The following is a 28,000-nucleotide window of genomic DNA, read 5'->3' as shown; positions in this document are numbered from 1 at the left end:
CACTTTCTGATGATCCGCTGTTGAAAAAAGTTCACACTCCTGTGTAAACAATCCATGTCAAGGCGTTTCCAGTATGTTCGGCAAACAGAGCTACACTGACAGGTGGAGCAACACCGTCATGTGAGGGGAGATTCAGCGTCACATTTCCTTAAGCGAGAGTTTGTCTGAGTGACAGCACAGCTGCAGTCGAGACGCGATCGTTTTTTTTTTTCTCTCAACAACACAGCAGAGACTCTGTCAAACACTGGTGAGTACAAAACTGCTCAAATTCCCAATTCAGAAACACCGGTTAAATATACAGTGAAATAAAACAAGTATTAAAAAGAAAACTGTGCTGTAAACCAACATTGGAATCTTAAATCGCGACTTTTAATAAGCTGCACAATCGTTGTGTTTGGCTGCATTTACCTCAGTAGAAACATCCACCTCAACATGGTAGTTTCTGCTCTGTGATTCTCTCTGGGGTTGTGGTGTCTTCTGTTTCTTTATGGTCTATGTCTTGAATCATCCTTCTGGTTAATCTGATGATAATCAGATTTGGACTAATAATTGTAATGTCAATAATTTTGTTTAAAAATGTACTTGCTTCTAACTAAAGTAACTTGATCCATTAGCCATAGTTAGATTTTGTATTAGACAAAAAAAAAACCCAACACATTTACTTTACAAACAATTGTATTTTTGTATGTTTTCTTCTCAGTGTGTAGACATGGCTGCTGCCAGCTGTGTGCTGACTGAAGATCAGTTTATGTGCTCCATCTGTCTGGATGTGTTCACTGATCCAGCCTCCATACCATGTGGACACAACTTCTGTAAAAACTGCATCAGTCAGCACTGGAACACTAATGTCCATTGTCGGTGTCCCATCTGTAGCAAGAGTTTCCCTACTAGACCTGAGCTGCATATTAACACCTTCATCTCTGAGATGTCTGCCCAGTTCAGACTTGAAGCTCAACAGAAAAGCAGCAGCAGCGAAGTTGTCAAACCAGGAGAAGTTCCCTGTGACATCTGCTCTGGAACCAAACTGAAGGCCCTGAAGTCCTGTCTGGTGTGTCTGACCTCCTTCTGTGAGACTCACTTGGAGCCTCATCTGACAAAGTCGGGTCTGAAGAAACATCAGCTGATTGACCCTGTGGAGGACCTGGAAGAAAGGATGTGTAAGGAGCACCATAAACTGCTGGAGCTGTTCTGTAAGACTGACCAGACATGTGTCTGTGTGATCTGCCCCTATTCAGACCATAAGAGACACAAGCTTGTCCCTCTGAAAGAAGAATATGAAATAAAGAGGGCAAAGCTGGTGAAGACAGATGCTGCAATTCAGCAGTTAATCCAGGAGAGAAAACTGAAGATGGAGGAGATGAAACAGTCGGTGAAGCTGAATAAGACAAATGCAGACAGAGCGATAACAGAAGGTGTTCAGGTCTTCGCTGCTCTGAAGGAGTCTACTGAGAGAGGACAGGCTGAATTCATCGTAACCATCAAAGAGAATCAGAGAACAACAGAGAAACAGGCCAAACACTTCATCAAAGAGCTGGAACAGGAAATATCTGATCTGAAGAAGAGAAGAAATAAGCTGAAGAAGCTCTCATGCTCTGGAGACCACCTCTACCTCCTCCAGAACCTCTCATCCCTGAATCCTGCTCCAACCACCAAGGACTGGACACAGGTCAACATCCGTCAGCCTCCATATGAGGCGACTGTGGTGAGAGCTGTGGCTCAGCTAGAGAAGACACTCAGCAAACAGGTGGAGAGGGTAACTGAAGCTGAGCTGGAGCGGGTCCAGCAGTATAGAGAATATGTGTATCTTAATCCAGTCATAATAATGAAACATCTATTCACTCAGTCTAGTGGCTGCAGGTGTGCCTTATCCATGAAGGGCTTCTCCTCAGGAAAATTCTACTTTGAGGTTCAGGTTGGAGCTTGGTTTATGTGGACTTTAGGAGTGACCAGAAAACCCAATCTTACCAGAGAAGTCTTGCTGAGCCCCAGAAATGGTTACTGGACAATTTGCGCTAATCGGCAAGGCGGTTATTCTGCAGCTGCTAATCCATCAGTCCGTCTCTCTGTGAAGTCCCTTCCTCAGAAGGTGGGGGTGTTTGTGGATTATGAGCAGGGTCTGGTCTCCTTTTATGATGCTGGTACTGCAGCTCTTATCTACTCCTTTACTGACTGCTGCTTCACTGGGGAACTCTACCCGTTCTTCAGCCCCTGTTGTAATGACGGTGTTAGTGGGTCCTGGTGGGATTTCTTTCTAAGAGAACACAAGTTATGTTTACAGTGAGACTGATTCATCAGGACACATTGTGTGTTCATGAATTGTTTTGAATGTTTTTGGTTCATCGCAAAATATTTTTTCAATTAATTCAAAATTATGTGTCCTGTATATTCGTGTTTTGCACCAAGTTCTTTCTGTTCTGTATTTTGTGGCACTGGGCCCCTGCTGTGTTTCTTGGCACTTATTCAGCTTTAGAGTAATTGAAAAGTTTGACAAACTGCATCAACATCTGTCACCCATGTGAGGGTGTGTCCCTCTGCATATTTACACAGTAAATAAGAATCCACACATTTCCTACATACATAAATGCTTTATTTCCCAAATCTGAGTATTTTCTTTATATTACATTGTGCCATATGTGGCAACTTTAGATGTTTGTTGTATGTACAGTATAGTGTTGGATTTGGCTAAAAAAAACTTTAGTGAATCCAATACATTTTTCTTATTTATATTTGTCCTCATTTTGTGATAATTTGTGAACACGTGAAGGGACACGTGTTGACATTCAGTTGGAAATTCCATTAGATTGTACATTTACATTAAAAAACAGCGTCACATTTAATAGCGTTTAAAATATTCAGTAACTCTCTCAGATTGGTGCCCATAGAGATCACTTTCTTTGTGAAGTTTCTTGCTCCAATTTCACTACATTTTAGAGACAATATTTCACGGTTTTTGCTCTACCACATGTGTTAATGGTCCATTTTTAGAAACAGATTTGTAATGGAAAAAATTGTTTGCCTATTTGTACAAAGCATCTCCCAAATGACAAAAATATACTGTAGTGGTTAGTAATAGATTACATACATTCTAGTGTTATTCCAGTATAATATAATATTAGATCATATTAATGAGGTGGATGGTGTGGAGGTGTGTGTCAGTAAAGACAGAATGGGTCAAGATGACCTGGCGTTTGTCCCAGGAATAAACAGTTTCACTTAAACACTTATTATAATATAGTATAGGCAACGAAACTGTGAAATAGCATTATGAGTACTCTGCTAATCCATTCGCTTTTTAATTTTACCAGGGATGTTTGATTATTTTCAGTTTACACGATCACTGACGTCATTTAGAGGCGACGCACAGGCGTGTTCCTGGACTGGTACTGCGCTTGCGCACTGTCAGGAGTCCTTGGCTAGTCGGCCTGCTGTAGGTGACTGAACCTGTGAGGGGACACAGACGAAATGCAGAGCTGGACTCAGTTATACCGCTCCCTGGCCACGGTAAGGGTGGGTTTAGTAACCCACTAACCACCGCGTGTTGTCCGGATCGCTTACAGACTAGTCTCACCAGCTGTTGGTCCTGTGGATACTGGTATTGTTAGTTTCTTAGCCCGGGCCTGGCTAGCGGGTTAGCTAACAGCTCTAGTACGATGAAAGCGTATGCAACGCCAGACCCCACTGAAAAACTTAAGAGTTTGAGAGTCGCTGTGAATATTGTTTTTAAAAATATGTTCCTTAAAATGTGTTAAATATGTTTTTCCAATTTTATAAGTTCATGTCGTTATTTCGGCATAAGTTAATGGTATAAAAAAAGGATAAGACACATACGGGTTACAACGTTATTTCTGAAAAGTGCCTGTTATCGAAAGGTAATGTTTGCCAGCTCGTAGTGCCAAAAAAAAAAAGAACATCTGAATTGAAATATGTTATGGCTTTATGTTTATAACTTTCTACCAACTAAATGTAACATACATATTTAATTGACTTTCGTAGCAACCATGTTAGCACGCTAAGCTAGTTAGCATTCGTTACCTCACAGTTAACACGTAGTGCAGTAATGTAGTTCAGCAAACTTTAACATCTTTGCACGGTGAATATTACCCAGTTTCTAATTGTTCCCCTTTCGCTGAAAACATTACTGCATCTAAATTAATTGTCCATTTCTTTATGTGCACATATATAATCTAATAATAGTCATAGGAGAATTGTCACATTTTTGATAACTTAAAACTGAGAAAATTCTAACCCTGTAAGTAGCCAGTGAGTGACTATCGTGGTATAATATATTTTGTGCCAACTAGCCAGCCCCACAGTTTTGTTGCTTAATTTCATGCAATGAGGATCAAAACAATTCCTACAGCACCATAAAAAAGAAATGATTAGTGAATAGTAATAATAATAATAGTCAATTAAGCCATTAGTTGATTGACAGCAAAATAATCTGCATCTGTGTTCAGAATCTGTTAGTGGACATCTTTGTTTTTGGCTTTTGTGATGTCCTATTTTAAAAATGAACTGACCGTCCAGGAACATTAATCCGCAGCTTAACAGATAATCAACAGGTTCTGCACCACTTCAAATCTTAAAGCACTGTCCCGTTTTATTGCATGAACTGAAACAAATAAAAATAACTGTCATTGTGGCATAGACGTCAGGCTGTGGCCTGCAGTGAATTCAGGATGTTGCGATCACAACAATTAGTTTAACCATTCCCCCAGGAATTTCTGCACAACCCTGCAATTCAAATCTTCATATAAAAGAAAAGACAACATTGTAACCTATGACTGAAAGGCATTTATGAGATCAGGCTTTTTAGCCCACAATTAATCTGAAGGTACTGATTTACTGTACTGGCACGATTTATCCAGGGAAGCATAAACCAGTTGGAATTTCTGCAGACCAATATTACCGCAAAGTGCTGTTAATTATGACACTAAACCACAAAGTAGTGGAATACACTGTGACATACATAGTATATAAGGAAAAGTATTCTGAAGAAAGCAACATAGATATACTAATTGCATTTCCCATAAAATGTTTCTTAAAGTTATAACTTATTTATAACTGTGATTGTGACAGTGTTGCAAACGTTGAATCTCGCTAAAATCCAAATGCACAAAACAACTAACAAAGCAGGCAGACATCAATCCTCAGAGTTGACCTGGAGAATACTGTAAGCTGATACATGTGAACTTTAGAATATTAGATAATGAACACATATCTATCGGTGAGTACTAATAATAAACTAGTATAAAAGGCAAAGTATTTATTAAAGGATGCAGGCCCAACAGTGACTTGTAGAATGTCTAGTTTTCCATTGTGTTTTATTGTCCATTTGAGGGTTTTTCCTTTCTGTGTTTGGTTTTCGTCACAGCGGAGCCACCACCTCCCCTGCAAACTGCATGGAGCTGCAGCTCTGTCTGTCCGAACCTACTCTGACAAAACAGCAAGTAAGATCACCGTAAATGTTACTACATGTCCTCATTAATGGCGGAAACTTAAACCATATTTTTGATAGTTGTTTCCCTTTTAGCTGACACTGGACCCACTCATTTGAAGAGATTTGTTCCTCAGCAGCATGTACCCGGGTATCTGTCTGTAGCACGTCTTTATTATAATCATAGGTGGTAATAGTATACATTTGTGAGTTGATATAGTTTTGACACCGTGTTAAACTTAAACAAATTGTCATTTTACATTTCTGCTGTTTCTGCTGTGCCGTGTTAATTTAATAAATTATACAATGAAAAAATACTTATATACTGCTGGGAAATAGAGATTTTTCACATGGGTGGTCTCACCAGGAGACATCTCTCCTGCTTCGTTATGGATTTTCAAAAACTGGCTGGATTGTGTATTTTATATCATGTCCTTTATCTCATTCCTGTTTTACTCCTCTGATAGTTTTGAGCCGCTGTTATAAACTCATCATAAACTTTGTCTCTCCGTAGTCGATGCAGACGTCACAGTGGTGGGCTCTGGTCCAGGCGGCTACGTCGCTGCGATCAAAGCCGCACAGCTCGGCTTCAAGGTAAGCTCCGGGAGAAATGCAGATAGAGTAAAACAGGCGGTGCCATTGTTCTTTTGCATGTTTTTACTGATGGTATTTAATATTTTAATCAATTAAAGTATGTTTTATGCAACCTCACCAAGAGAAGGACTTTCTAGTTGCTTTATTAGATATGAATAATTGCACAACATTAGCCAATATCTCTGCTAAACATATTTTATATTAGTTTTTGTAAATCTGCATCTTTTTAATTATGGTGAATAACTGATGATATAATAAGCTTGCAATTTGTTACATAAATGTCTAGTATAAATATCAGTACATTTTTGGTGTACTGTATGTTGGCTTGTGTGAAAAATATTTGTCAATGTCCCCACAAAGAGGTCAGAGTTTATGGGAGAAGACTTCACAGTGACTAATTCAGCTTTGTTTTTTGTTTTTCTGCTGGAGAAAACATGTTTATGCAGATGATTTTCTTTTGACAGACTGTGTGTGTTGAAAAAAATCCCACACTCGGTGGAACCTGTCTTAATGTCGGCTGCATCCCCTCAAAGGTAATGATGCCTGCTAATCAGGTATTTCTGTTCTGTGATGAGACATGATGAAGACAAAAGTAATGTGGCATCTATAATCAACCTGTTGATACAATTTAACATAGTGTAAAATAGTGAAGCTCTGCTGTCTTTAGATAAACCAGTGATTTAGAAAATGACTTTATGAGAATGTTTTTGTAAAGTATATGTGTCGTCTGACTGAGTTAATACTTTACTTGATCTTTTGTGTCTGCAGGCTTTGCTAAACAACTCCTACTTCTACCACATGGCTCACAGCAAAGACTTTGAAAGCAGAGGAATCGAAAGTAAGAGTCTTCTTGAACTTGTAGGAAATATTTTGTGGTTTTCAGATAAGATAGATCTCTGTAGCTTTGTCCAGTGTCTCTATAAAATGTCACCGAAAAACATTCCATTTCAGTTTCTCAGGTGATGTCTTCAGATGGCTTGATTTGTCCAACAAACAGTCCAAACAGCAGAGATGTTGAGTCTATTATAATAGAAAACTGAGAAAACTGGGAAATATTTCTCTTTGAGAGGCTGCAGACAGCATATACCATTTTTAATAAAATGACTAGTAGATTATTAAAATAGCGAATTATTTTCTGTTTTCATAGCTACTGTATAATCAGGTTTGTCTTCCCCTCAGTTTCAGGCATTTCGTTGAACCTGGAGAAGATGATGGCACAGAAGAGCGGGGCAGTCAAAGCGCTGACTGGAGGAATCGCACATCTTTTCAAACAGAACAAAGTCAGGCTTTACTCTCTCTCTGTTGCTCACTCACACCTTACTGAGAATCACTGTTAGAATCACAGTGTGGCATCGCTCTCCTCAGGTGACGCACGTCAGTGGTTTTGGGAGGGTGACGGGAAAGAACCAGGTGACGGCCACAGCAGCAGACGGCAGCGAGCAGGTCATCAACACTAAGAACATACTTATCGCTACCGGTTCCGAGGTCACACCCTTCCCCGGGATCCAGGTACAGCAGTGTTCATTCTTACAGATCTTTTCCACTATGGGCCATGATGGAATTTCGGTACAGTCTTCAGTTGTATTTGTAAAACTTTTAATGTTTTTCTTTTTTTAGATTGACGAGGAGACCATCGTGTCATCGACAGGAGCTCTGTCCCTGCAGAAAGTGCCAGAGGAGCTAATTGTGATTGGAGCTGGAGTCATTGGAGTAGAGCTGGTCAGCATCAAATCAGATGGATTCACCAACAAACACATTGATGTGTTTTGATATTCACTGAATTCCACTCAATTCTTTGATTAAGAATGTCAAAGAAGTGGCTCAGTTGATCCTCAGAACATTTCCAGACCATTTCAAAGTTCTACATTTTCCCTTTTGTTTTGGAGCAATTATTCCTCTAATCCCTCTGTTTGTCCTCCTGACCTGCAGGGGTCAGTGTGGCAACGTCTAGGCTCCAAGGTTACAGCCGTGGAGTTCTTGGGCCATGTTGGTGGCATGGGCATTGACATGGAGATCTCCAAGAACTTCCAGCGCATCCTGCAGAAGCAGGGCCTGAAGTTTAAGCTCAGCACCAAAGTCCTGGGAGCCATTAAGAGGCCTGATGGGAAGATTGATGTGGCGTAAGTAAAACGAAAATATCTATAGTCACTAATTTAAATGTCAACCTGTACTTGAATATATTTTGGTTCTGGTTAACACGAACACACTCACAGCTGAATAGGTGAACCAGAGTTAGCAGAGACGAGATTATCCAGGACAACCAGCCAGGCCCAGCTGAACTTCCTCCATGATACAGACATCAGGTTTTAACAGTCTGTGTTGGTGTGCTTGGTTTTTCAGAGTGGAGGCAGCAGCTGGAGGGAAAAATGAGACTCTGACATGTGACGTCCTGCTCGTCTGTGTCGGCAGACGACCTTACACAGAGAAGCTGGGTCTGGATTCTTTAGGAATTGAGCTGGACAACAGGGGACGCATCCCTGTCAACAACCGCTTCCAGACCAAAGTGCCCAGGTACCATTGAGCTTATGCTGAAGAAAGTGTGAGGCAGCGTGGCCGGTTTGCATCTCCTTAAACAGCACTTCAAACCCCTTTTACGGCTTATTATCTAAGATTCTCTGAAATGATCATCATGTTTGAGTCCACTTAAGAATATTTTGATTCAATAAATGCGCAAATTAGAGATTTTTGGACTTTTTGTTTTTTAACATACACATCTCTCCCTCTCCGATTTCAGTATTTATGCAATTGGTGACGTGATCGCTGGGCCGATGTTGGCACACAAGGCTGAGGACGAGGGCATCATCTGCGTGGAGGGCATGGCAGGTGGTGCTGTGCACATCGACTACAACTGTGTTCCCTCCGTCATCTACACACACCCTGAGGTGGCCTGGGTGGGCAAGACAGAGGAGCAGCTCAAAGAGGAGGTGAGACGAAGGGGGTCAACTCATTGAAGCAGTGATGGCATGTTGAAGCTGAAAGCAGGTGCACAGTGCCTGCACAGTTTATCAAAGCTTTATCGAACACATTTGAAGGGGATTCACTCTGTTAGGGCAACAGATTTTCTATATGATACTTAGTCTCTGTGTTTTCAGTGTTTGACCGTCTGATCGTTTCCTCCTCCTCAGAATGTCCCGTACAAAATCGGCAAATTCCCCTTTGCTGCCAACAGCCGAGCTAAAACCAACGCTGACACAGACGGTATGGTGAAGATCCTCAGCCACAAGGAGACGGACAGGATGCTGGGAGCACACCTCCTTGGATCGGTAAGAGCTTCCTCAAACCTCAGACCCCACACTGAGTAACAGAAGTGAAGCTGTGATCCCCTCGCATGATGTCGCAGTGTTAACTGTAAAAAGCCTTTTTCCAGCAACATGCTAACATTTACGAGGTTGGAACATGTACAGGAAGCATGATTGCTGAGTTAGCCCACTAATGAATAACATGGTGGATGAGTTGTTTCCTTTAAATGTGAGAACTCTCAAAAAGAAAAGCAGATAGAAACTCGGCACTAAATACTGGTTTGTTGTGCGTTTCCTGCAGGGAGCAGGAGAGATGATCAATGAAGCTGCTCTGGCCATGGAGTACGGTGCATCGTGTGAAGATGTCGCTCGAGTCTGCCACGCCCATCCAGTATGTACTGCGTCAACACACACACACAAAATCAGCCACAGCATTTATACCACCTGGAGGATTTAGTGTTGTTGTGGACGGGGCAGGAGTAGGATAAGAAAATACTGTGCATCACTTGCTTTTTTACCACCAACCAGTGGCGTTCATGCTGTGGCACTGACTACTTCTCCTTCCTCTCCTCCTCCCGCAGACGTTGTCAGAGGCCTTCAGAGAAGCAAACCTGGCCGCCTCCTTCGGCAAAGCCATTAATTTCTGATCTGCCAGCCGCTGTCGCACCTTCAGTGTACATAACCGAGAAGAAACGGAAAACTGTCTGTGTCCAAACCTTCATCCAAGCCCACTGGAATCTTCAGTGTACAACTGTACCATGTTTAGTACTGATGTTATTTAAATGTTCCCAAGAAAACAATAAAGGGGGTTTGGGTGGTAAATCAACACCGACTGCATATCAGTCTTTTTGTTTTCAACGTAGTTGAAAAATAGCCCAGATGAGCATCTAAAGCACTTATTTACAGCACATAGAGAATTTTATTTTGTTTTGGTGGGGTGGGTTCAGGTTGTATTTTAAGAGAAAATCAAGGAAGAAATTTTATTTTATTTTGAACGTTTTTCTGTGTTTTAACCTGGCATGTGCCACTAACCTAGTGGAAGTACTCAGTCATCCGGGTGACGCTGTCTGGAAGTTGAGTCATGTAGGTTGGACGTTACGGTTTCGTCTTAGCCTCAAACAAGTGGCCACCACCAGGGGAGTCCTTTGTCCTCTCCTGATATGACGAGGCCCAGCCAACAGTCCCTGCATGTTCTCACCCTCTCATTTCCATATAATGAGCCAATTCAGGTGACAGACAAAGAACCCAACTGCCCTACCCACTGCTGATTACCTACATCAGGTGTGTTCAGTCAGCCAGAAGCTGGGAAATAACAATTCACTCTGTCTCCCCTCATTGCACACTCACCTAAGATGGTATCTTCCAGCTCCTGATTGACCGAACACGCCTGATCCAAGTAATCTGCTGTTGGTATTACAGGGTTAGCGGGAGAACAAGCAAAGCAGGGGTCCTAGAGGACCAGGGTTGAGAAGCACTGCCCTAGGCAGGTTTTCTCAGAGTGAAGAAACCACTTGGATGTGCAGCGAGATGTTTTCAATTGACATGACTCACCTTCCAGATAAGTAGCCGTAAAGTCAGTAACCTCTTATAAGGAGGACGCAGACAGGACAGCAGCACAAAACATTGAGGACAAACCAATTCAAACCAACAAGTTTTTGAGGTCTTACTAGTTACAAAACCCACAACCACTGTTCAAACTAGAACTAGTGCATTTTCTGAAGAACACCACCTGTGACATCACTGTTTGGTTGGAGTTGTGAGTGCAGAGTGGTTCTGTGTGTAGAACAACATAAAATCAGTTTGGGAGAGAACCTGCTGGGAGTCTCCTGCCCTGATTCCTCTGCTGTGATTGGCTGTGCTCTGTCCTTGTTCATCATTTAAACAATAAATACAGTTAAATTGAGACTTTAACGTGTAGCTCTATGTTTACTTACATCTGCAAAGATGTTATATTCACTTTCTGTTGAAGCTTGAGATGAACTAAATGTGTCCTCAGGCCTTATGTATAATGTCTTCTCTGAGAAACACACTGAATGATCAATGACTAACTTTTAGCATTTTAAAAAGCAAGGTTGGAATTTAAGTAGTCAATGCTGTGGACACAACCTTTTAAATAGCTGTATGCATTGTGCCAAGAAATCTAGTGGATTTATTTTTCTTTTATTTAGTTTTTGACCTTTAAAGTGGAGCCTCTTACACTCTTATGTGTAGTTACACCCTAAGTATTAGCAGCTTTTTTTAAAAAAAAATCATTTTTAATTTTTTGTCCTTTCGGCTTTCTACGCCGGATGCCCTTCCTGACACAACCCTCCCCAGTTTCTGCGGGGCTTAGATTTTGCTGTAATGACAAGCGCGTGCGTACATATTAGGGTATGTGGTTGTATATATGCTAAGCAGTACAATGCAGAGGCTCTGCCTGGTGGCTCAACGGTTAGAGCTGCAGAAGAAAGAACATCCAGCGTTAAAAAAAACTGCCAAAATCACGTGTTCCACTGTGGTGACGCGGGAAGGGACCATCCAAAATCTGTTAAATTAACAATTAGCATAATAATATATAACAAAATAACATTTTATTTTAATACAGTGTCACTCGTAAAATATTACTTCTGCTTGTTTAGGACCACTTTAGACATGTACTTGCACTTTTATGTGAGTTTTGATTCTCTGTACTTTCGCCCCCTGGTGAAAGCTGATATTTCCAGATGGGCTGAAAACAACAGGTATTAAATGGATAAAAGTCTGTAACAAAAAGAGAAATTTCTTCTACATATGATGCGACTTTGGAAGAACCAAATGCTGAAGCCCTTTGTGGTTTTCAGGTAAACTTTACAAAAAAACAAAAGGACACTGACCCTCTGTCCCTCTTTTCCCAAAAGTAGGACCTGAACATAAGAGCAGACTGGGACAAACTGTGAACTTGTCCTCTAAAAGCATCAGACCTAATTATTGTGTCACCATCTTGTTGCTGTTGAACATTGTGTGTTTGAATAAGTGGAATTTTAGCAGCGAAGACTCCACCTCTGTTTGAACAATGTGTGTGTGTGTCAGAGTGTGTGTGTGTTCAGCAGGTGTGGCCCCGGGTCGACAGTCTTGAGGATGGTGGACTGAAGTTCAGCAGAAGCCACAGGTCAGCAGCCGACTGAACAAACGCACGAGAAATGAGGTTCAAATAGGAGAAAACAAAGTCGTCGTCGTGCTCAGGTACAGTCACTGTGTCACTTTATTTCTCTTCATCTGTCAGGATTTTTTTTTTTCAATGCTAATGATGTAAAATTAAAACCACAGCAAAACACACATAATTCCACACTTTGACGTTTTCTGTCTCTGATTTCACTGTAACAGTCTGGTTGGTTGAACTCTTGTTTGTTTTGTCCCAAATCCACTGATTCACTTTCGGTTTATTTAGTTTTTATTCATTTCCTTCCTCTGCTCCTCTTTCTTTCCTCATTTCTTCTGTTCTTTCTTCCACTATGGGTTTTCTCTCTGCCATCATTCATCATTTTTTCACTCTTACATCTTTTGTCCTTTCTATTAGAACCACTTCTTTTTTTGTCTTTGTCATCATCGTTCCTTTCTCTTTCTAAACCTTTGATTCTTTCGGCTCTTCCTTCTCGTGTCTTTCTTCCTCAGTTCTCGTTGTTGCTGTTGTTCTTCTACCCGACAGCCTAACATGAAGTATTCTGGATGTCAGTCACCAACATGGCACCTTTGAGAATGAAGTACAGTTTTTATACAAAAAAGTCACATTGACCTTATGTTTGTCATGTTCTTATTGACGATTTGTCTCGGAGAAAAAAAAAGTTCATATCATGACATCACCCATCATTTCTTTCTTTATTTTTTTGCTTTGTACTCGTTTTAAAAATGTTGTTTAATCTCTGAGAGAAGGTATCCAAGGCAGTAACAGTTCTGACCAAAGTGTTTTAGAAAGGAAAAGTTTACATTTGGAGCAGGACAGGATGTGGACTCGTTCCAGTCGCAGACTCCTCTCACTGTTTAAACAGACAAATGGATGTTTGGAAGAAGCCCGACTCCAGAAACCTGCTCCACATGTTGCGTGATGTGTTTCCCTGCTCATTAGTGCAGAAACTGACTGGATGTAGACGGAGCGAGGACACGTTTCCTCTCTTTAATCAGACTGAGGCTCGTTTCTAGGAAAAGTCCGGTCTTTCTCCTAGACGTCACTTCCTTCCCCCTCAATCACTATCCAACAGGACCCCCTTATGGACCGCAGAGATCAGAAGCGGTCTTGGCCAATGGGTTTGGAACTAGCAGGGATGTGGAGAATTGTGTGAAACATGTCAGTGAGTAAATTACTTTAGTAAAAACCTCTGGATGGTTTTAAACTGAGGGCATTTGTCAGAGATGGTCGAGGCTCTGAGGCCTTTTTACTCTGACCCGATAAATTCCTCGGGTGGGTGCTGAAGTGTTGTTATCAGAGTGTGGATCCGACTTAATGTGCCGCTGCTGTTTGCTCATGGTGGAGGCCTGTAGTTGAAACTCCACTCAGTCATGTCAGCGCCACTGTTTGTTTGATTTCGGACGTCACTGTTGTTAGGAAACCTCCAAACTCCACTTGGTGGACTTTTTACTGGACAAAAGAAGCGTGATTAGAAATGGTTTTTATAGATTTAACAAGCTTTTTCATCCCGGTTGCTTGGCTTTGTTCTTCTGAAGGCAGGATGTGCAGCGACCCGAAAGCTGCTGTTGTTTTCCTTTGTGACTGTCAGTAACATTAAGTCAACATTTTTGCAACATGTGAGCTTTGCTTTCACTATAAATACTGTGAAACCTGTTTCCTGCTGTAAAAGGCAAAAACGGAAACATGTTTGTTCATTGGGCTGTTCTCTGTCTTTATTTACTTATTTTACGTATCTCGTGACATAAACTGTGGAGTTCACATATGAATCCGCATGAGCTCATATACTAATATAAAACATTAGCATACTGTATGAACAATTGGTGTGAAGTCTTCAAACCTTCAACCAGCTTCCAAAACATACAAGCCCAGTAACTTTCACATTGCCAGTAAGTTTTTTTTTGCCGTGTTGGAGCATAATGTTCAGTTATGGGAGTTTAACATTACAAAATGGATGCAGCCCACTTGGCATTAGTCAAATGACTGTGCTGCACATTTTGGTCACAAAATGCTGTGAAACAAGCTGCTTTCTGATATTCTGCTTAAATGTGGTTTCACCCCCCTTGGAGGTTTCACAATTCACCAGAATCATCATGGTACAGAAAATGGCTTTTGCAAAGTCACACAATTATTTAAATGAAGTTCATCTGAATACAGTGAATGTGTTTCAAATATTGTCTGGTAAGTTACTGCTGAATCAGCATCCTGGACAAAGCCTGCACCATGAAGACATAAGAAAACTCCAGTCGACTATGATTTATTGAAAAGTAGAATTCAGGGGATGGAGACAACATTTCTACGTCACAGAATATCACTTGGAGAATAGTGAATCCATTAAAGAGAATATGACCCGTGTAAATTCACACAGTCTGACTTTTGAACACTTATCCACCTAGAAAATTCAGGTTGAACATCGTGCTCGAAAACTGAGACACTAAAATTCAGTTCATACACGGAAACAGAGCTTTAATGGGATTTTGCTAAAACCTCCCACAGCAACAAGAAAACTGAACTTTTTTTTCTTCTTTTGCTTCCAGAGGTTTGGACTCCATCCTCGACATCATGCCTACCGTCAAACCATCACAGTCATCTTATCCAAAACCCAAAGAATCATCTTTAAAGGCTGCTACCAGTCGCCCTGTCACCATCATCTCCACCACCTATGCCTCCACCAACACCACCCTTAACCCGGTAGCTTCCACCATTGTTGACTTCATCAACAACCTACTCGATCAGATCCCCTGTAAGTCACCAAAGAAATACTCCACAGTACCTGGATACATATTTGTATACATTTTGGAAACTTAGTTCACTTAGGTCAAGTACAACTATGTCAACCATGTAAGTAGGCTCAGGCCTGGAGTAAATGTTTTTCATTTTTCAATTTTTCAATCAATTTCTTCACTTCTGAAAGTAAAATGAATAATAGAAAACATCACTGGGTGCAGGGAGTCACCAACAAATACCTTGTTTTGTTTGAAGATAAGTGTAATTAGCCAAAGAAAGGAAGCATTTAACTGAAGCATGTCACATTTTTCTTAGCGTTAACGTGACAAATGACTGAAACGATTAATTAGTTTTCAGATTGCTCATTATTCTATCATACGATTCATCAAATAGTTGACTTTCATGTCAGCCCTTACAGATAGTAACACAGAGGGAGTTTGGTGCTAAAAGACTTTGGGAAAAACCTGACTCAGAGTGTTGAAGCCTCGTGTTCAAAAACATTTATGTGGATGTTATCTCACGTACCATGAAAGCCCATAATATGACAACAGAACAGTTATTAAATATGCAGATGATGCTGCTGCTGTTGGTCTGCTTCCTGGTAATGAGACCAGCCACAGCCCAGTCATTGATGATTTCTCTTATGTTCTGTTTGTCCTCTTGCTGCAACATAAATCCACCCATGCGTGTGGACGAAGTCACTAAGTCAAGCTAACCTGTGATCCTTTCTGCTTCTGAGCTGTGTGCCTGTGTTTTCTGGTGCAGTGCCTCGATGGGCCATCTACACCATCTTTGTGGCCGGCGTTCTGCTCATTCTGCTGTGCTGTCTGTGCATCTGCATCAAATGCTGCTGCAGAGGGAACAAGAAGAAGCGGCAGCAGAAGAAAAGCCAGAAGATCGGCATGAAGGGTGTGAACGGGAAAACAACCACGGCTCTGGTGAGTGGCAGCTGTTTTCCGCAGCCTGATTTTTCGATCTGACTTAATACAACTCTGGTTCATAAGCGAAAGAAGCCACAGTGAAGTAGAAATGTTTTAAAATTCACCAGCTTTACCCTGAAGTGTCTTTACTTTTGGAGTTGTTGACTAAATGTCACTGGGACCGGAAAAGCTCGAAAAGTGATTGCAGTAACCCAAACTGCTTGTACTTGTTAAAAGAGTGCAGCAAAGTATTGTTTCAGACTAAGTGTTGAAAAGTTGTAGATGTGGAAGAAGTTGCTGTGTCAGCTCTGACCGACGTCCCTTCATGTGTTTTCCCTGCTCTGACAGGTTCAGCCTGACGTTAACGACGTGGACTACGGCTCCGCCAAAAAGCCGAGAGGGAAGCTGCTCTACTCTCTGGAATACAACGCGGCCTCGTCCGAGGTGATCAAACCTCTAACCAGTTGTTGACAGAGTAGCCGGTTTAAGCACTTCTCCACGGCGGTAGAGAGGTCAACACACTGCAACTAAACAACCAAACTTAAAAAACACGACCAATGTCACAACACGCGAGCAATGCTGCAAACAACACAACCACATACAGAAACACTTTGGCCTCGTCCGTCTCTGTTTATTGCCCCCTGGAAACATTTCTGTTGTTATCTGTACTTTTTGCATTTCTCTGTCTGGCTGTGGGTTTTTTTTTTTGCTGCTTGATTTTTGTTGCTGCTGTTCCCTTTCAGGTGTCTCCACAGCGAATCATGTGTCTCCATCTAACTCTGTCCTCTGCATCCTCTTCTCTCACACCAACTAACTTCATGTCCTCTCTCACTACATCCATAAATCTCCTCTTTGCTCTTCCTCTAGACCTCCTGCCTGGCAGCTCCAACCTCAGCATCCTTCTACCGATATATTCACAGTTTCTCCTCTGAACATGTCCAAACCACCTTAATCTGGAAACATCTTACGTTTTGTATAAAGTCTTTCTTTGCAGTGTGTTGAGCTCTCTGGGCAACTGTACTCTACACTCAGATCTACTGTTCAGTTTCTGCATTAAACTTCTTTTGTAATCATAGTGGACACACTAAAGGCTCTACGTGTCACTAGTGTCAGGACACTTGGAAACACACTTTCATGATTAAAATCTGTGCAGCGCCGTCCTTTAACCGTCAGTCTCACTAAAGGACGCTGCACTGTCTGGTTCCTGTCCCTTTCCACAGCTCACCATCGGCATCAAACAAGCTGACAGCCTGAAGGCCATGGACCTGGGAAAAAGTTCAGACCCATATGCCAAAGTCTACATTGTCCCTGACAAAGTCAAAACCTGTGAGACCAAAGTGTTTAAGCAAACTCTCAACCCCGTCTTCAACGAACAGTTCACCTTCCAGGTTTGATGCTTTTGCAAAGGCATACTGGCTAATTACAGTGCATGTTGTATACACAGAAATTCATTACCGTTACTGTCTTATTGAGACATTTAACTTGAAGTCATAAGGAAGTAACCTTATTTCCTGGGTGCAATAGTTTTATACAGTTGTAAATTCCCTTTTGTTTAGTTTTCACAATAAATCAAAAGATTGATCAGTATGTGGATATTAAATCATTTCCATTCACATTACCTTTTACAATTTGTGCAGTTTAAAGCACAGAAAACATTGTGTGCTCGTCTCCCCATGAGCTTCCAGGTTTGATGGGTTTTTTTTAAACAAGAATGGAAAAAAAAAACATGTCGAAAATTAAAACTACGGAACCATAATGTTTAAGATGACTGATGCATTTCTTCGGGATTCATACTTTTCTCCCTCTAAAGTTGTTGCCGCTGTGAAGACCTCTGCTGAATCTAACGCTCTGAATCCCCAAACTGCAAAATGCTGCTTGTTTTCCCAGATACCGAAGGCTTCGCTGCTCCAATCCACCGCGGTGATGCAGGTGTTTGACTTCAACAGATTCACCAAGCACAGAATCATCGGCGAGCTCAGGGTGCAGCTCGGCAACGTCGACTGGAACCACGTGATCGAGGAGTGGCAGGACCTCGGCGAGCCCGCAAAGTTCGAGGTACTGTCCAAAACAGTGTGTTGAACCCAGATGAGTCGGTATTGCTGGTACTGCACTTGTATGGAATTTAAATTTAAATAAAAAAATGATGACAAGCTCATGGTGGAGCTACAGTGCGACTTGAAGATGTGTAACCTGTAATCACAACGTCTTCGGTTTGGATCCCAGCGATGGACCTTTATTGTAGGTCTCTCTATACTGTCCACTGTCCAATAACAGCACAAAAGCCCAAAACATGCACACAAAAAAATGCTCAGCTGCCAAATACTGAAGTGGATAATGATACTGTCACTGTTGCCCACAAGTGGCCAAAGAATCAGTTATTGAGGCTTTGAATATGCAAATTATGTTCTTCAAAATGTCACCGCCATGTCGAAAAGAAGCTGATCTGCAGTTCTTTGTCTTGTGTTACATGTTCGTGTTGCAGGAAGAAAACCTGGGGGACATCTGCTTCTCGCTGCGCTACGTCCCCACCGCCGGAAAACTGACCGTGGTGATCCTGGAGGCCAAAAACCTGAAGAGCATGGACGTCGGAGGAGCCTCAGGTCACAATAAAGAGCCCATTCAGAGCTTTTGCGTTTTTTGCTAGAGTATAAGTACATTTAAGAAGTATAAGAAGCATCAGACTTCACACTGAAGCTCCAGGAGCATCGTCTTATGACGTCACAGGAATTCTTTGTTTATACAGACAAAACCTACGTTAGAGTTTGGCACAAATAAAAGTTACGTTACAAGATAAATTACACAAAAACAAAATGCTACCAACAGTGACAGCAGCACACGTGCTTTCATTATTAAAGTAATCTCACGTGCCACGTCGTGTCACCATCATCAATAATGCGCCTGTTTGAACCCTGGTCTCCTGTGGAAAAGTCTTGTCTTGTTGTACCGTCCACCTCCCTGTGAGACTCTTCCCCCTTAACTTTGCTGCTTCAGGCATTAGACATTGAAGCGTCAGGGTCTCCGCGTACTAACCCACCACTTAAATAGACATTTTGAATGAATTCATGAGATGATGATTTATGTGAACAGCTCAGGGCCAAACCAACCGACTGTCAGCTGTTGACCAGCTGTTGACCAGCTGTTACTGAGCGTCTGCAGCAGCGTGCAGCTTTCTGGCCGATTGTACGTGTTGAATCGGCCTCTTTGTGTAGATCTTCCTCTTTCTCTTCATCTCACGCAACGCACATCGTCTGTCTGATGTCTGATCCAGACAAAGCCAATGGGAGCTCACACAATGATATTATTGTATATTATATTATGTTTGCAGATCCTTACGTGAAGGTGCAGTTGGCTCTGGACAAGAGGAAGTGGAAGAAAAGGAAGACGTCCGTTAAGAAGAAGACGCTGAACCCTTATTACAACGAGTCCTTCACCTTTGACGTGTCATTTGAACAAATCCAGGTTAGTGTGAGCAGATCCACACTGGTTTAGAGGGTGGACTAATCTGAACATTTCAATGTTAGCTGTTGTCATTTGGGATAAAGAACCAATTCTGGACAATATTAATTGTTTAGTCTATTGGAAAATAAGCCATAAATGCAGTTTGCTACCATGAAAATCTCGTAACCCATTAAAATGCATCATTCCCTTGGGTGAAGTGAATGGATAACAATGGCTGCCTACAAGCAAGAAATATAATGATGATAATTTGTAGTGAATGTCATGTGGTTGACTAAAGGTTCTGGTCCTGTCATCCTCAGAGGGTGAACCTGGTGATCTCCGTGTGGGACCACGACACCGTGAGCCGAAACGACGCCATCGGGAAGATCTACCTGGGCTGCGACGCTGCAGGGAACCAGCTGAGGCACTGGGCTGACATGTTGTCCAACCCGCGGCGGCCGGTCGCACAGTGGCACAACCTGCTGTCGGCCGAGCAGGTCAACTCCACCCTGGCCCTGAAGAAGAAGATCCCCCTCCCCGGCAAACTGCCCTTCTAGAGGCAAAAACTGTATAAAGACATTTAAATATAGTTTAAAGATCATTTATCTGACTGATTATACGTCAAACTTTAACACATATTCTGCTCAAATCATCAAATGATACTAATCTAAGCACCTTTTTCCTCCTGTATGAACTGTATCAAACACATTTAATTCCTCAAACTTAGACCAGTTTGTTCTAACACAGTATGTATTAAAATACCATGTTACCTCATGTGATCACATCGAGTGTATGTGTCCAACTGTCTGAGGAGCAGTGACTGAGTAATGAGAGAGTCAAATAAATCCCTGTCCTGGAAATAATTATTTCTGTAGTGAAGGTTTTCAGCCCAGAAATAACAAATGTAGCTAAAATATTCTTAAAAAAAAAAAACGAGTAAAAGCAAACACAAAGTGACCAAAAACACTTTGGTCAATATTAACCTGTCCGTGAGTTGCAGATAAGATGATGAGCTTGTCACTGTTCTCTGCCCTGATTCCTCGAGCTTGTTAAAGGGTGACTTGCTTTCTACGGTTCTACTTTGGGTACTGAAAGAAATCTTCCAGACAACATAGTCAGGAGCGGTTCTGCAGCTGGGGATTTCATCGGTGGACTAAACCTGCAACAATACACGCACTTCCCAAATTAAGAGCACGGAAAGCAAGAAAATCAGCGAGTTTGCTCAGCAGAGATCAATCAGGCTGAATTCAGCAGGTGTCTGTTCCTGATCCCTCAGTTCTCCACTGACTATCTTCACCAAGCAGCCTGGGAATTGTGGTATCAGGACTGGGTGGGTTTGATCTCAGTTTACCTGGAGGCAGAAGATTATAGGCTTTAAACACACGGAAGTACACCCAGTATTTTCACACGTGCAGTATATATGTGTACTTTTGTTTTTCTATTAGAATCGCTGTCTTTGTTCCAGTGTAGCATCTTTGTTTTGTGTCCAAAACCAGCTCCATACAGAAATGTTTTTTCCTGTTTGCTGTGAAAGAACTCGACACACCTGTATCTATGATGAGACACTTTGTCGAAGAAACAGCAGCTCAGCTTTAACACAAGTCTTTCTGGTCTCCTGCAGTGCAGCAGGTTTACCACACGGTGGCGTAATGGATGAAGATGTTGTCTGTGGTGCATAAGTTGGCTGTGTAGCGTGTCGTGGCCTTACCCACCAAGTGCCATGTGTTCTGTCTCCTTTATTGTTAATATGTGGGACAGACAAAAAGCTCATTACTGGAAGAGACACAATGGATTAAACAGTCACATCGTTTGCCGTTATAGTCTCTCTTTTTGTTCATTTTAAGCATTTTCTTAACTTTGTGCACCTCACATGTCTCTTGTCTTACTGGGTGTAGTTTATATCAGTGTGTCTTTTAGCTGAGCTCTGTGACATTCAAACAAGGTATTAATCACTTCACACAGACCTCAGGGACCCCCTGACTTCTCACAGCTTTTAAATAATGCATGAGTTTCCTGCTTACAAATCGAGCACATCCGTGCAGCGTTGTGTGGAAATCAAGTTGACGTGTCACTGTAGAACATTGTCATGGCAAAAATGACCATATCTGGTCTTAGACACCTCAAGTGTAATTAGTACAGAAGCTTTAACACCCAGGACGTCTTTTGGGGTTTTATTATCTTGCAGAACATCGACAGAGTGTCAAGCCTCCATCCTATGCAGTTCTAAACTTCATACATTCACACATTAGTTTTATAACTTTCTGTTGCTGGGCAGAACATTCTCCACCCTCAGGACACTGTCCTCAGCCCTTTTCTCCTTTTATGGAAACCTTTTCCCTTTTCAGCACATAAGCACCTGTGAGCATGGAGATAAAGTTTATTTCCACAGTTTAGAAATAAAGCAGAACAAGTCTTTAGAGGTGAAGAAACATTTATCCTGTATATTCTTGTGTGGAACATCAGCTGGCAGTAAGAATACTGAAAGGGGCCATACAGGAAGTTGGCTCTACGGGTACAAAGAAAGGATCAATGTGTGGCCAAAGACGTGAGCTGAGCAGCACAGGAGCCTCCTGTGTGTCCTCCTGTAAGTTGCTTTGAATAAAAGCCTCCACCAAATGACTAAAATGGCATCTTGCTGTTAATGTTCTGCTGATATAGTTGCACAGGTGAATTTATGTGTGTGAATAGCTTGATTTGTCCTTAAAATATACCAGGGAATGAAGCAGATGGACATATTGATGTGTTAGGTGAAAAAAAACTACTGATGCCTTTCATGCAACTAATCTTTTAGAATAGTTGCTTTATCATAACTGTGTCATTCTGCAATATTTTAACCTCTTATACGGCTTCATTCCCATCATCTGTCTCAGTGTTAATGTTCTTACATGAACATTAGTTGTCAGGTCTAAACACCTAGAACAATTTAAAATAATATGCAAGGAAAGAAAGACAAAGGCGTTATTCAATTTTACTCATGAGGAGAGCAAGCATAGATGCAAGACAGTAACATCTCCTACTCGCTCTGAAATGCATCGATGTTGCTGCCTCTCTTTTATTCAGTTTAGGGAGGTTTCCTGTTACATTTCTGCTAAAGGAAGGGAAGTTGCAGAGCATTGCACCAAGATAACACTTTGAAGTTGAAAGAGAGTTCAATGCCGTGTCTGCAGGGGGATGTGGTTTTTTGGTTTAGCAACTCTTCTCAGAAAGGTCACCGAGATGTGCTTCCTGTGTTTTCTCACAAAGCAGTGTGTTAGCCACACACATACTATTTCTTAAACAAAGAATATATAAAACTTAAGTCGACTACTAAAGAGAATACAGAAAATGAGATAACTTTATATTCATTTATTCCAACATTAGTCTTTGTTAAGTCTTAGTTTTCACCAACACTAAAGATGTGAACATCATATTTTTCACATATCTGTATTACTCTGACATTATCTGATAATCGGCACAGGAGACTTTGACTCTGTGTTAAACAGTCATTTTGGCACGAGACGGTTTAAAATAAATGTTTTGATTATTTTAAGATTTTAGTCCAGTTTCCTTCAACCTTCAGACCAGTACAGTTGTTTAAAGCTGCATCACAATTAGCAGTTTAGTTGTTTAAAGCTGAATGACATTAAGATAATTTGCTCGACTCTCACGTTAGATAATATTTGTACAATGTATAATAAAGCATTTATATTATTCACAGGTGATGACAATCCTTCCCTGTATCACACCTCTCTCATCCTTATTACCATTATTTCAATACGGGTTTTGACAAAGGTACAAGTATGTGTGTGTATTAACAACTCAATTTACCATAGTGGCTCTAATGCAGACACACTAATATTTCCTGGGAGGATCTGTTTGCTCTAAGGCTCCATGATGATAAACACAAAGCAATTAAAAACATGAGGTGCATGTTCTGTGGTAATTAGATTATCAGCTCAATTGTGGAACGTGGAATTCAACAAATGTTCAGTGTTTTATCATAGAACGACCACCGGACACGAGTAAAAAGACACCAATTCACAAGTTTGCTTCTTCTTTATTTCTTTTTTTTTTTTTTTTTTTGCTTGTTCAGAATAGGTATAACACGGAACAACGTTGAAAAATGTACTTCATGCTACTTTAACTATAAAGATAATCCATACATGTAGGTTACCGATAGACTACAGTATAACTACTCAATAACACTTGAACAATCTCCTGCAAAGTCTTTCCTGGCTGGTGCATTGCAGTTCTGAAACGGCTCAGCTGTTTTACCGAGCTTTCCAAAAAACTCTTTCAGGCTTTTCAAGGAACACAGCTCCACCCTGTTCTCTGTGTTCTTGGCAGTAGCAGCTCCACTCTCAGTGGGTGAACCTTGTTTGTCTGTGCAGCAGTAAGCCTGCCACAGGTAATCAGGGATGTTGACACGCTTTTTATTATTTCTCTTGATCCAACTTTCAGGATTTGTAGAGGCAATTGCACCAACCACAACATAAGCTTTATGGCAATTTGTGAAAATACTTATGAGTTTTTGCTCATAGCCTGCCCAGGCACCGTTATTCAGATCTCGGTTTTGAGGTACCACATTGGTCAGGGTATAAGTGGCTTTGCTGCTCGAGCCTGTAAAAGAGTGATGAAGAGCTAATTCAGTTTACAGTTTGTGGCAAATATTCTATGAATCCACAATTCAAGAAGGAAGCTTCCAAATGCTAAAGGCAATAGTTATTTGATTTTGTGGATTTTTTGTCTTGACTGATTTGAAATGTAAAATGTAGTTTTTTTTAAAAGATCAAATAAATTTTAATTTATATAACTGAATTTTTTTTATAACAAGATGAATTATCCACAGTAAGTTACAGAATAATGTACATGACAAAGAGACAACATTAAAGGTGTGTATTCTAAAAGCCTTATCATAAAACCTCGTTACCTTTATGGTGTCCTTTCGGGTTAAGGTGGCCACGGTTGTAATCATCATACTGAGGGACCTGGTAGTCGTCATATACTGCCTGGACTTCCTCTATGTCGGATAACTTGACTTTAGGATTCTGAGATTTCTTCACCAGGTCATCTGAACGCATCATGTTCTTATTCAAGTTCAAGTTTACCAGCTGTATCACAGAAGAATCACATCAGGAGAATGTCACTTGTTGACACTGAGCCAAATGCAATAAGTGTTTTTCTGATTTTCTTTTTTTTTTAAATAAAATGAAAGATTGGTTAATTTAGCACGATGAAAGTGCTCTCTGTATATATAATGATAAAAAAAAAAGGTATTTGTGTTTGCACATGCACATATAAAAGTCTGTAATATACCTGAGGCTCTATACACCAGGGAATTGTTGGGTGATCATTACCCTGCTCGAATATATAGGCAGAGTAGACAGGAATACGACGTTTGATGTCATAAAGGGTGGCGAAGTAGTAACTGGTGGTGCAAAAAGTAACAGTTATTCGTTCATTTAGAAAATGTAATTAAAGTTATCAGGCAATTATTGTAATAAATCAATTATCATTCATCAGTCAGTAGTTTTGTCAGTGTAAAAGTAATGTCCAGTGAAGGACACTACTACTTTAGTTGGTTTGAAAAAAACAACTTCACCAATTTTCAACATGCTTTCAATGACTTTCGTTTAGGATGTAAATGTACATTGATGCTTTTAAACTTCCCCATATTAAAATATTCCTCTGCTTCCAGCTAAAAAAAATCCCTCCAGAAGACATCGCCTGGAAGAGTTTTTCATCATTAGTTTAGATGATGTCATCTGGAGGAGCTCTGGAAAAGTAGGTCAACCATGATTACAAACTTCATAGTATGAGCAAAAGATGACATAATCTGAACTGAAGGTTCCTCCAAGTGATGTCATCTGGAGGCATTTTTCAGCTAGAAGTAGAAAAATATTTTAATATAGTGAAGTCAAAGGGAAGTTTAGTGGCACTTATGTTCATCTACTACCCAAACTAGAAGCAAAAAAAGCAATTTCCAAATCAGTGAAGTCGTCCTTTAAGAAGGATTGTACATTACTTGTTTTCATAGGTCTGGCAGATTTCTTGATGATATCTAGAAGGTGGCCACTCTGGCCACATATTTCCGAAAAAGAATTGTCTGCATTCCTGCATAACAAAGAAACACAAACACAGATATAGTTACCATTCACAGATTTTTCTGGATGCATGAAGCTTAACACAAACCTTAAAGTCTTCTGAAACGTGTGCATGGGCAGGAATGATGACGAAAAGAAGACCACAAATGGTGACCAAGCTCTGCATCCTGGACAAAACCTCTGGTGTCAAATATTGTCTGAAAAGAAAAAGATTTTGGTCAAAATACACAAAGGTTTGTTGTAATTCTTCAGCTGAAAATAAAGATGAGCTTTGTCTGCTTCAACTCAACTGACCCTAGACATGTAGGTGAAGGTTCTCAGTCATCCACTTGTTCTTATCTGGAAGGTGACTCTTTCCCATATGCACTGGAATCCTGAAAGTCTCCTGACTTTGTCTGGAGGGGTATATGTGAGACTGCAAAGTTCTGAATGAGACCCTCGCGAGATGGTGTGTAAATCAACCTCCACATAACCAAACCTGGATCACTGAGAACCTTCACAGACCTGCTTGAAAGTTTCGACTCACCTACAGTTATACTCCTGTGCTCCACAATGTTCTGAACAGCCTCTGCTGCTTTTATGCTAAACATCTCTTTGTTGATCATCCTATCATTCACCTGCACTCTGGATAATGTGGCAGTTTGAACATTTGAATTTTAGTACACTATCAGTGTGGCAGTTAATGTTGGACACAGGTTAATTAGGTACAAGCTGATAAGAATTTAAATGTGACCCTTCGCAGTAAATTGAGCATACAGAGCAGAAACGACAGACTTTGAGCGAACCGCACATACTGGAAAGCTACAGTTGAGCAGTTGTCTCAGTCTGGATGTATGAGTTACTCACCTTTAATTCATACTTTAGAGACTAAATACTGACAGATATGTAACTTGTGTGCTTAGTGCAAGTTGTACTTATTTTGCAGCTCGGATTATAAACAGTTGTACTTGTTCCTACTTAAAAAGCTTTTTCATAGCCTCATTTTCCTCATGATTCACAAACTGTACAATTTGCCGACACAACATAAACAACATATTCATTTGATTATAGAATTAACTGTCATGGAGAAATGGAATTGGTGATTATACAAATGACAAAATAACCAAGCAAGATACATAGAGTCTATTCATGCTGTACAAGTCACTTAGTAAATGTCACATCACATATGTAAGTTTACACTTTCATGTGACACTGCTGAACTCTGTGTACATTAGCCTGTGTACTTTAAGTCCTTTTATTAGACGCTGTTATCCAAGGTGACTTTCAATTGAGGTACAAGACAGGAAAAATACACACTATGGTCACTTTATTAGGTACACCTGTGGAATTTAGTACAATTCAACACAGCAGCTCACTGACAGGTCAGTGAAGGTTCCACAGATCAGGCAGTGATGAACTGAGGAGCTGCAGGAGGCTGTTTGAGATGCAAATGTCCGACTCACCCAGGCAGCTCCACACCCACACTTTACAACACACAAGACCATCTTTGCACTTTCTCTGACCTTGGATCTTGACCAGAATAATGCTGCTCTCCCTGCCAGGTGTACATGATGGATCATCACAGCATTTCTTCCTCCTTTGCACCTGGGACAAGCAGAATGTTTGATAATTTTTTGGGATTGTCCTTACCCACCAAGTGCCATGTGTTCTGTCTCCTTTATTGTTAATATGTGGGACAGACAAAAAGCTCATTACTGGAAGAGACACAATGGATTAAACAGTCACATCGTTTGCCGTTATAGTCTCTCTTTTTGTTCATTTTAAGCATTTTCCTAACTTTGTGCACCTCACATGTCTCTTGTCTCACTGGGTGTAGTTTATATCAGTGTGTCTTTTAGCTGAGCTCTGTGACATTCAAACAAGGTATTAATCACTTCACACAGACGCTCTGGCTCAGGGACCCCCTGACTTCTCACAGCTTTTAAATAATACATGAGTTTCCTGTTTACAAATCAAGGACATCCGTGCAGCGTTGTGTGGAAATCAAGTTGACGTGTCACTGTAGAACATTGTCATGGCAAAAATGACCATATCTGGTCTTAGACACCTCAAGTGTAATTAGTACAGAAGCTTTAACACCCAGGACGTCTTTGGGGGTTTTATTATCTTGCAGAACATCGACAGAGTGTCAAGCCTCCATCCTATGCAGTTCTAAACTTCATACATTCACACATTAGTTTTATAACTTTCTGTTGCTGGGCAGAACATTCTCCACCCTCAGGACACTGTCCTCAGCCCTTTTCTCCTTTTATGGAAACCTTTTCCCTTTTCAGCACATAAGCACCTGTGAGCATGGAGATAAAGTTTATTTCCACAGTTTAGAAATAAAGCAGAACAAGTCTTTAGAGGTGAAGAAACATTTCTCCTGTATATTCTTGTGTGGAACATCAGCTGGCAGTAAGAATACTGAAAGGGGCCATACA

General features: G+C 40.9%; 4 protein-coding genes across 7 annotated transcripts; 3 read left to right on the top strand and 1 right to left on the bottom strand.

Moving 5' to 3' along the window:
- Positions 1-77: 77 nt before the first annotated feature.
- On the top strand, positions 78-6,031 carry LOC137108469 (E3 ubiquitin-protein ligase TRIM17-like). The gene is made up of 4 exons (XM_067493088.1): positions 78-247; positions 701-3,501; positions 5,375-5,450; positions 5,534-6,031. Exon 2 carries the CDS (start codon positions 710-712, stop codon positions 2,279-2,281), a length of 1,572 nt encoding a protein of 523 aa, XP_067349189.1. The 5' UTR covers positions 78-247; positions 701-709; the 3' UTR covers positions 2,282-3,501; positions 5,375-5,450; positions 5,534-6,031.
- Positions 3,360-11,173, top strand: dldh (dihydrolipoamide dehydrogenase). The gene is made up of 14 exons (XM_067493089.1): positions 3,360-3,501; positions 5,375-5,450; positions 5,952-6,031; positions 6,496-6,564; positions 6,800-6,869; positions 7,211-7,311; positions 7,397-7,540; positions 7,649-7,750; positions 7,961-8,151; positions 8,372-8,542; positions 8,766-8,955; positions 9,157-9,294; positions 9,572-9,661; positions 9,852-11,173. The coding sequence occupies exons 1-14, from the start codon at positions 3,463-3,465 to the stop codon at positions 9,915-9,917; spliced, it is 1,527 nt and encodes a 508-aa protein (XP_067349190.1). The 5' UTR covers positions 3,360-3,462; the 3' UTR covers positions 9,918-11,173.
- Positions 11,174-12,312: 1,139 nt separating this feature from the next.
- Positions 12,313-21,302, top strand: syt8 (synaptotagmin VIII). 3 transcript variants are annotated; one of them, XM_067493090.1, is made up of 9 exons: positions 12,313-12,471; positions 14,947-15,152; positions 15,902-16,074; positions 16,405-16,500; positions 17,277-17,444; positions 17,944-18,111; positions 18,539-18,656; positions 19,382-19,515; positions 19,815-21,300. In XM_067493090.1, exons 2-9 carry the CDS (start codon positions 14,972-14,974, stop codon positions 20,049-20,051), a joined length of 1,275 nt encoding a protein of 424 aa, XP_067349191.1. In that variant the 5' UTR covers positions 12,313-12,471; positions 14,947-14,971; the 3' UTR covers positions 20,052-21,300. The 3 variants fall into 3 exon arrangements, with proteins under 3 accessions (XP_067349191.1, XP_067349194.1, XP_067349192.1); XM_067493093.1 differs by lacking the exon at positions 12,313-12,471 and adding an exon at positions 13,354-13,574 and having other exon boundaries at positions 19,815-21,302; XM_067493091.1 differs by lacking the exon at positions 12,313-12,471 and adding an exon at positions 13,355-13,570 and having other exon boundaries at positions 19,815-21,302.
- A 1,886-nt stretch (positions 21,303-23,188) lies between these two features.
- On the bottom strand, positions 23,189-26,163 carry LOC137108439 (endonuclease domain-containing 1 protein-like). 2 transcript variants are annotated; one of them, XM_067492999.1, is made up of 6 exons: positions 26,104-26,163; positions 25,666-25,774; positions 25,499-25,587; positions 24,790-24,901; positions 24,404-24,584; positions 23,189-24,093 (listed from the first exon to the last, which is right to left on the bottom strand). In XM_067492999.1, exons 2-6 carry the CDS (start codon positions 25,741-25,743, stop codon positions 23,666-23,668), a joined length of 888 nt encoding a protein of 295 aa, XP_067349100.1. In that variant the 5' UTR covers positions 25,744-25,774; positions 26,104-26,163; the 3' UTR covers positions 23,189-23,665. The 2 variants fall into 2 exon arrangements, with proteins under 2 accessions (XP_067349100.1, XP_067349101.1); XM_067493000.1 differs by lacking the exon at positions 26,104-26,163 and adding an exon at positions 25,872-26,085.
- Between the last annotated feature and the right edge of the window lie 1,837 nt (positions 26,164-28,000).

The sequence above is a fragment of the Channa argus genome, chromosome 23 (genome assembly GCF_033026475.1).
Source record: "Channa argus isolate prfri chromosome 23, Channa argus male v1.0, whole genome shotgun sequence".
Taxonomy (NCBI): domain Eukaryota; kingdom Metazoa; phylum Chordata; class Actinopteri; order Anabantiformes; family Channidae; genus Channa; species Channa argus.
The sequence above is the reverse complement of the archived record's forward strand: the minus strand, read 5'-3'. Positions and strand labels throughout refer to the sequence as shown.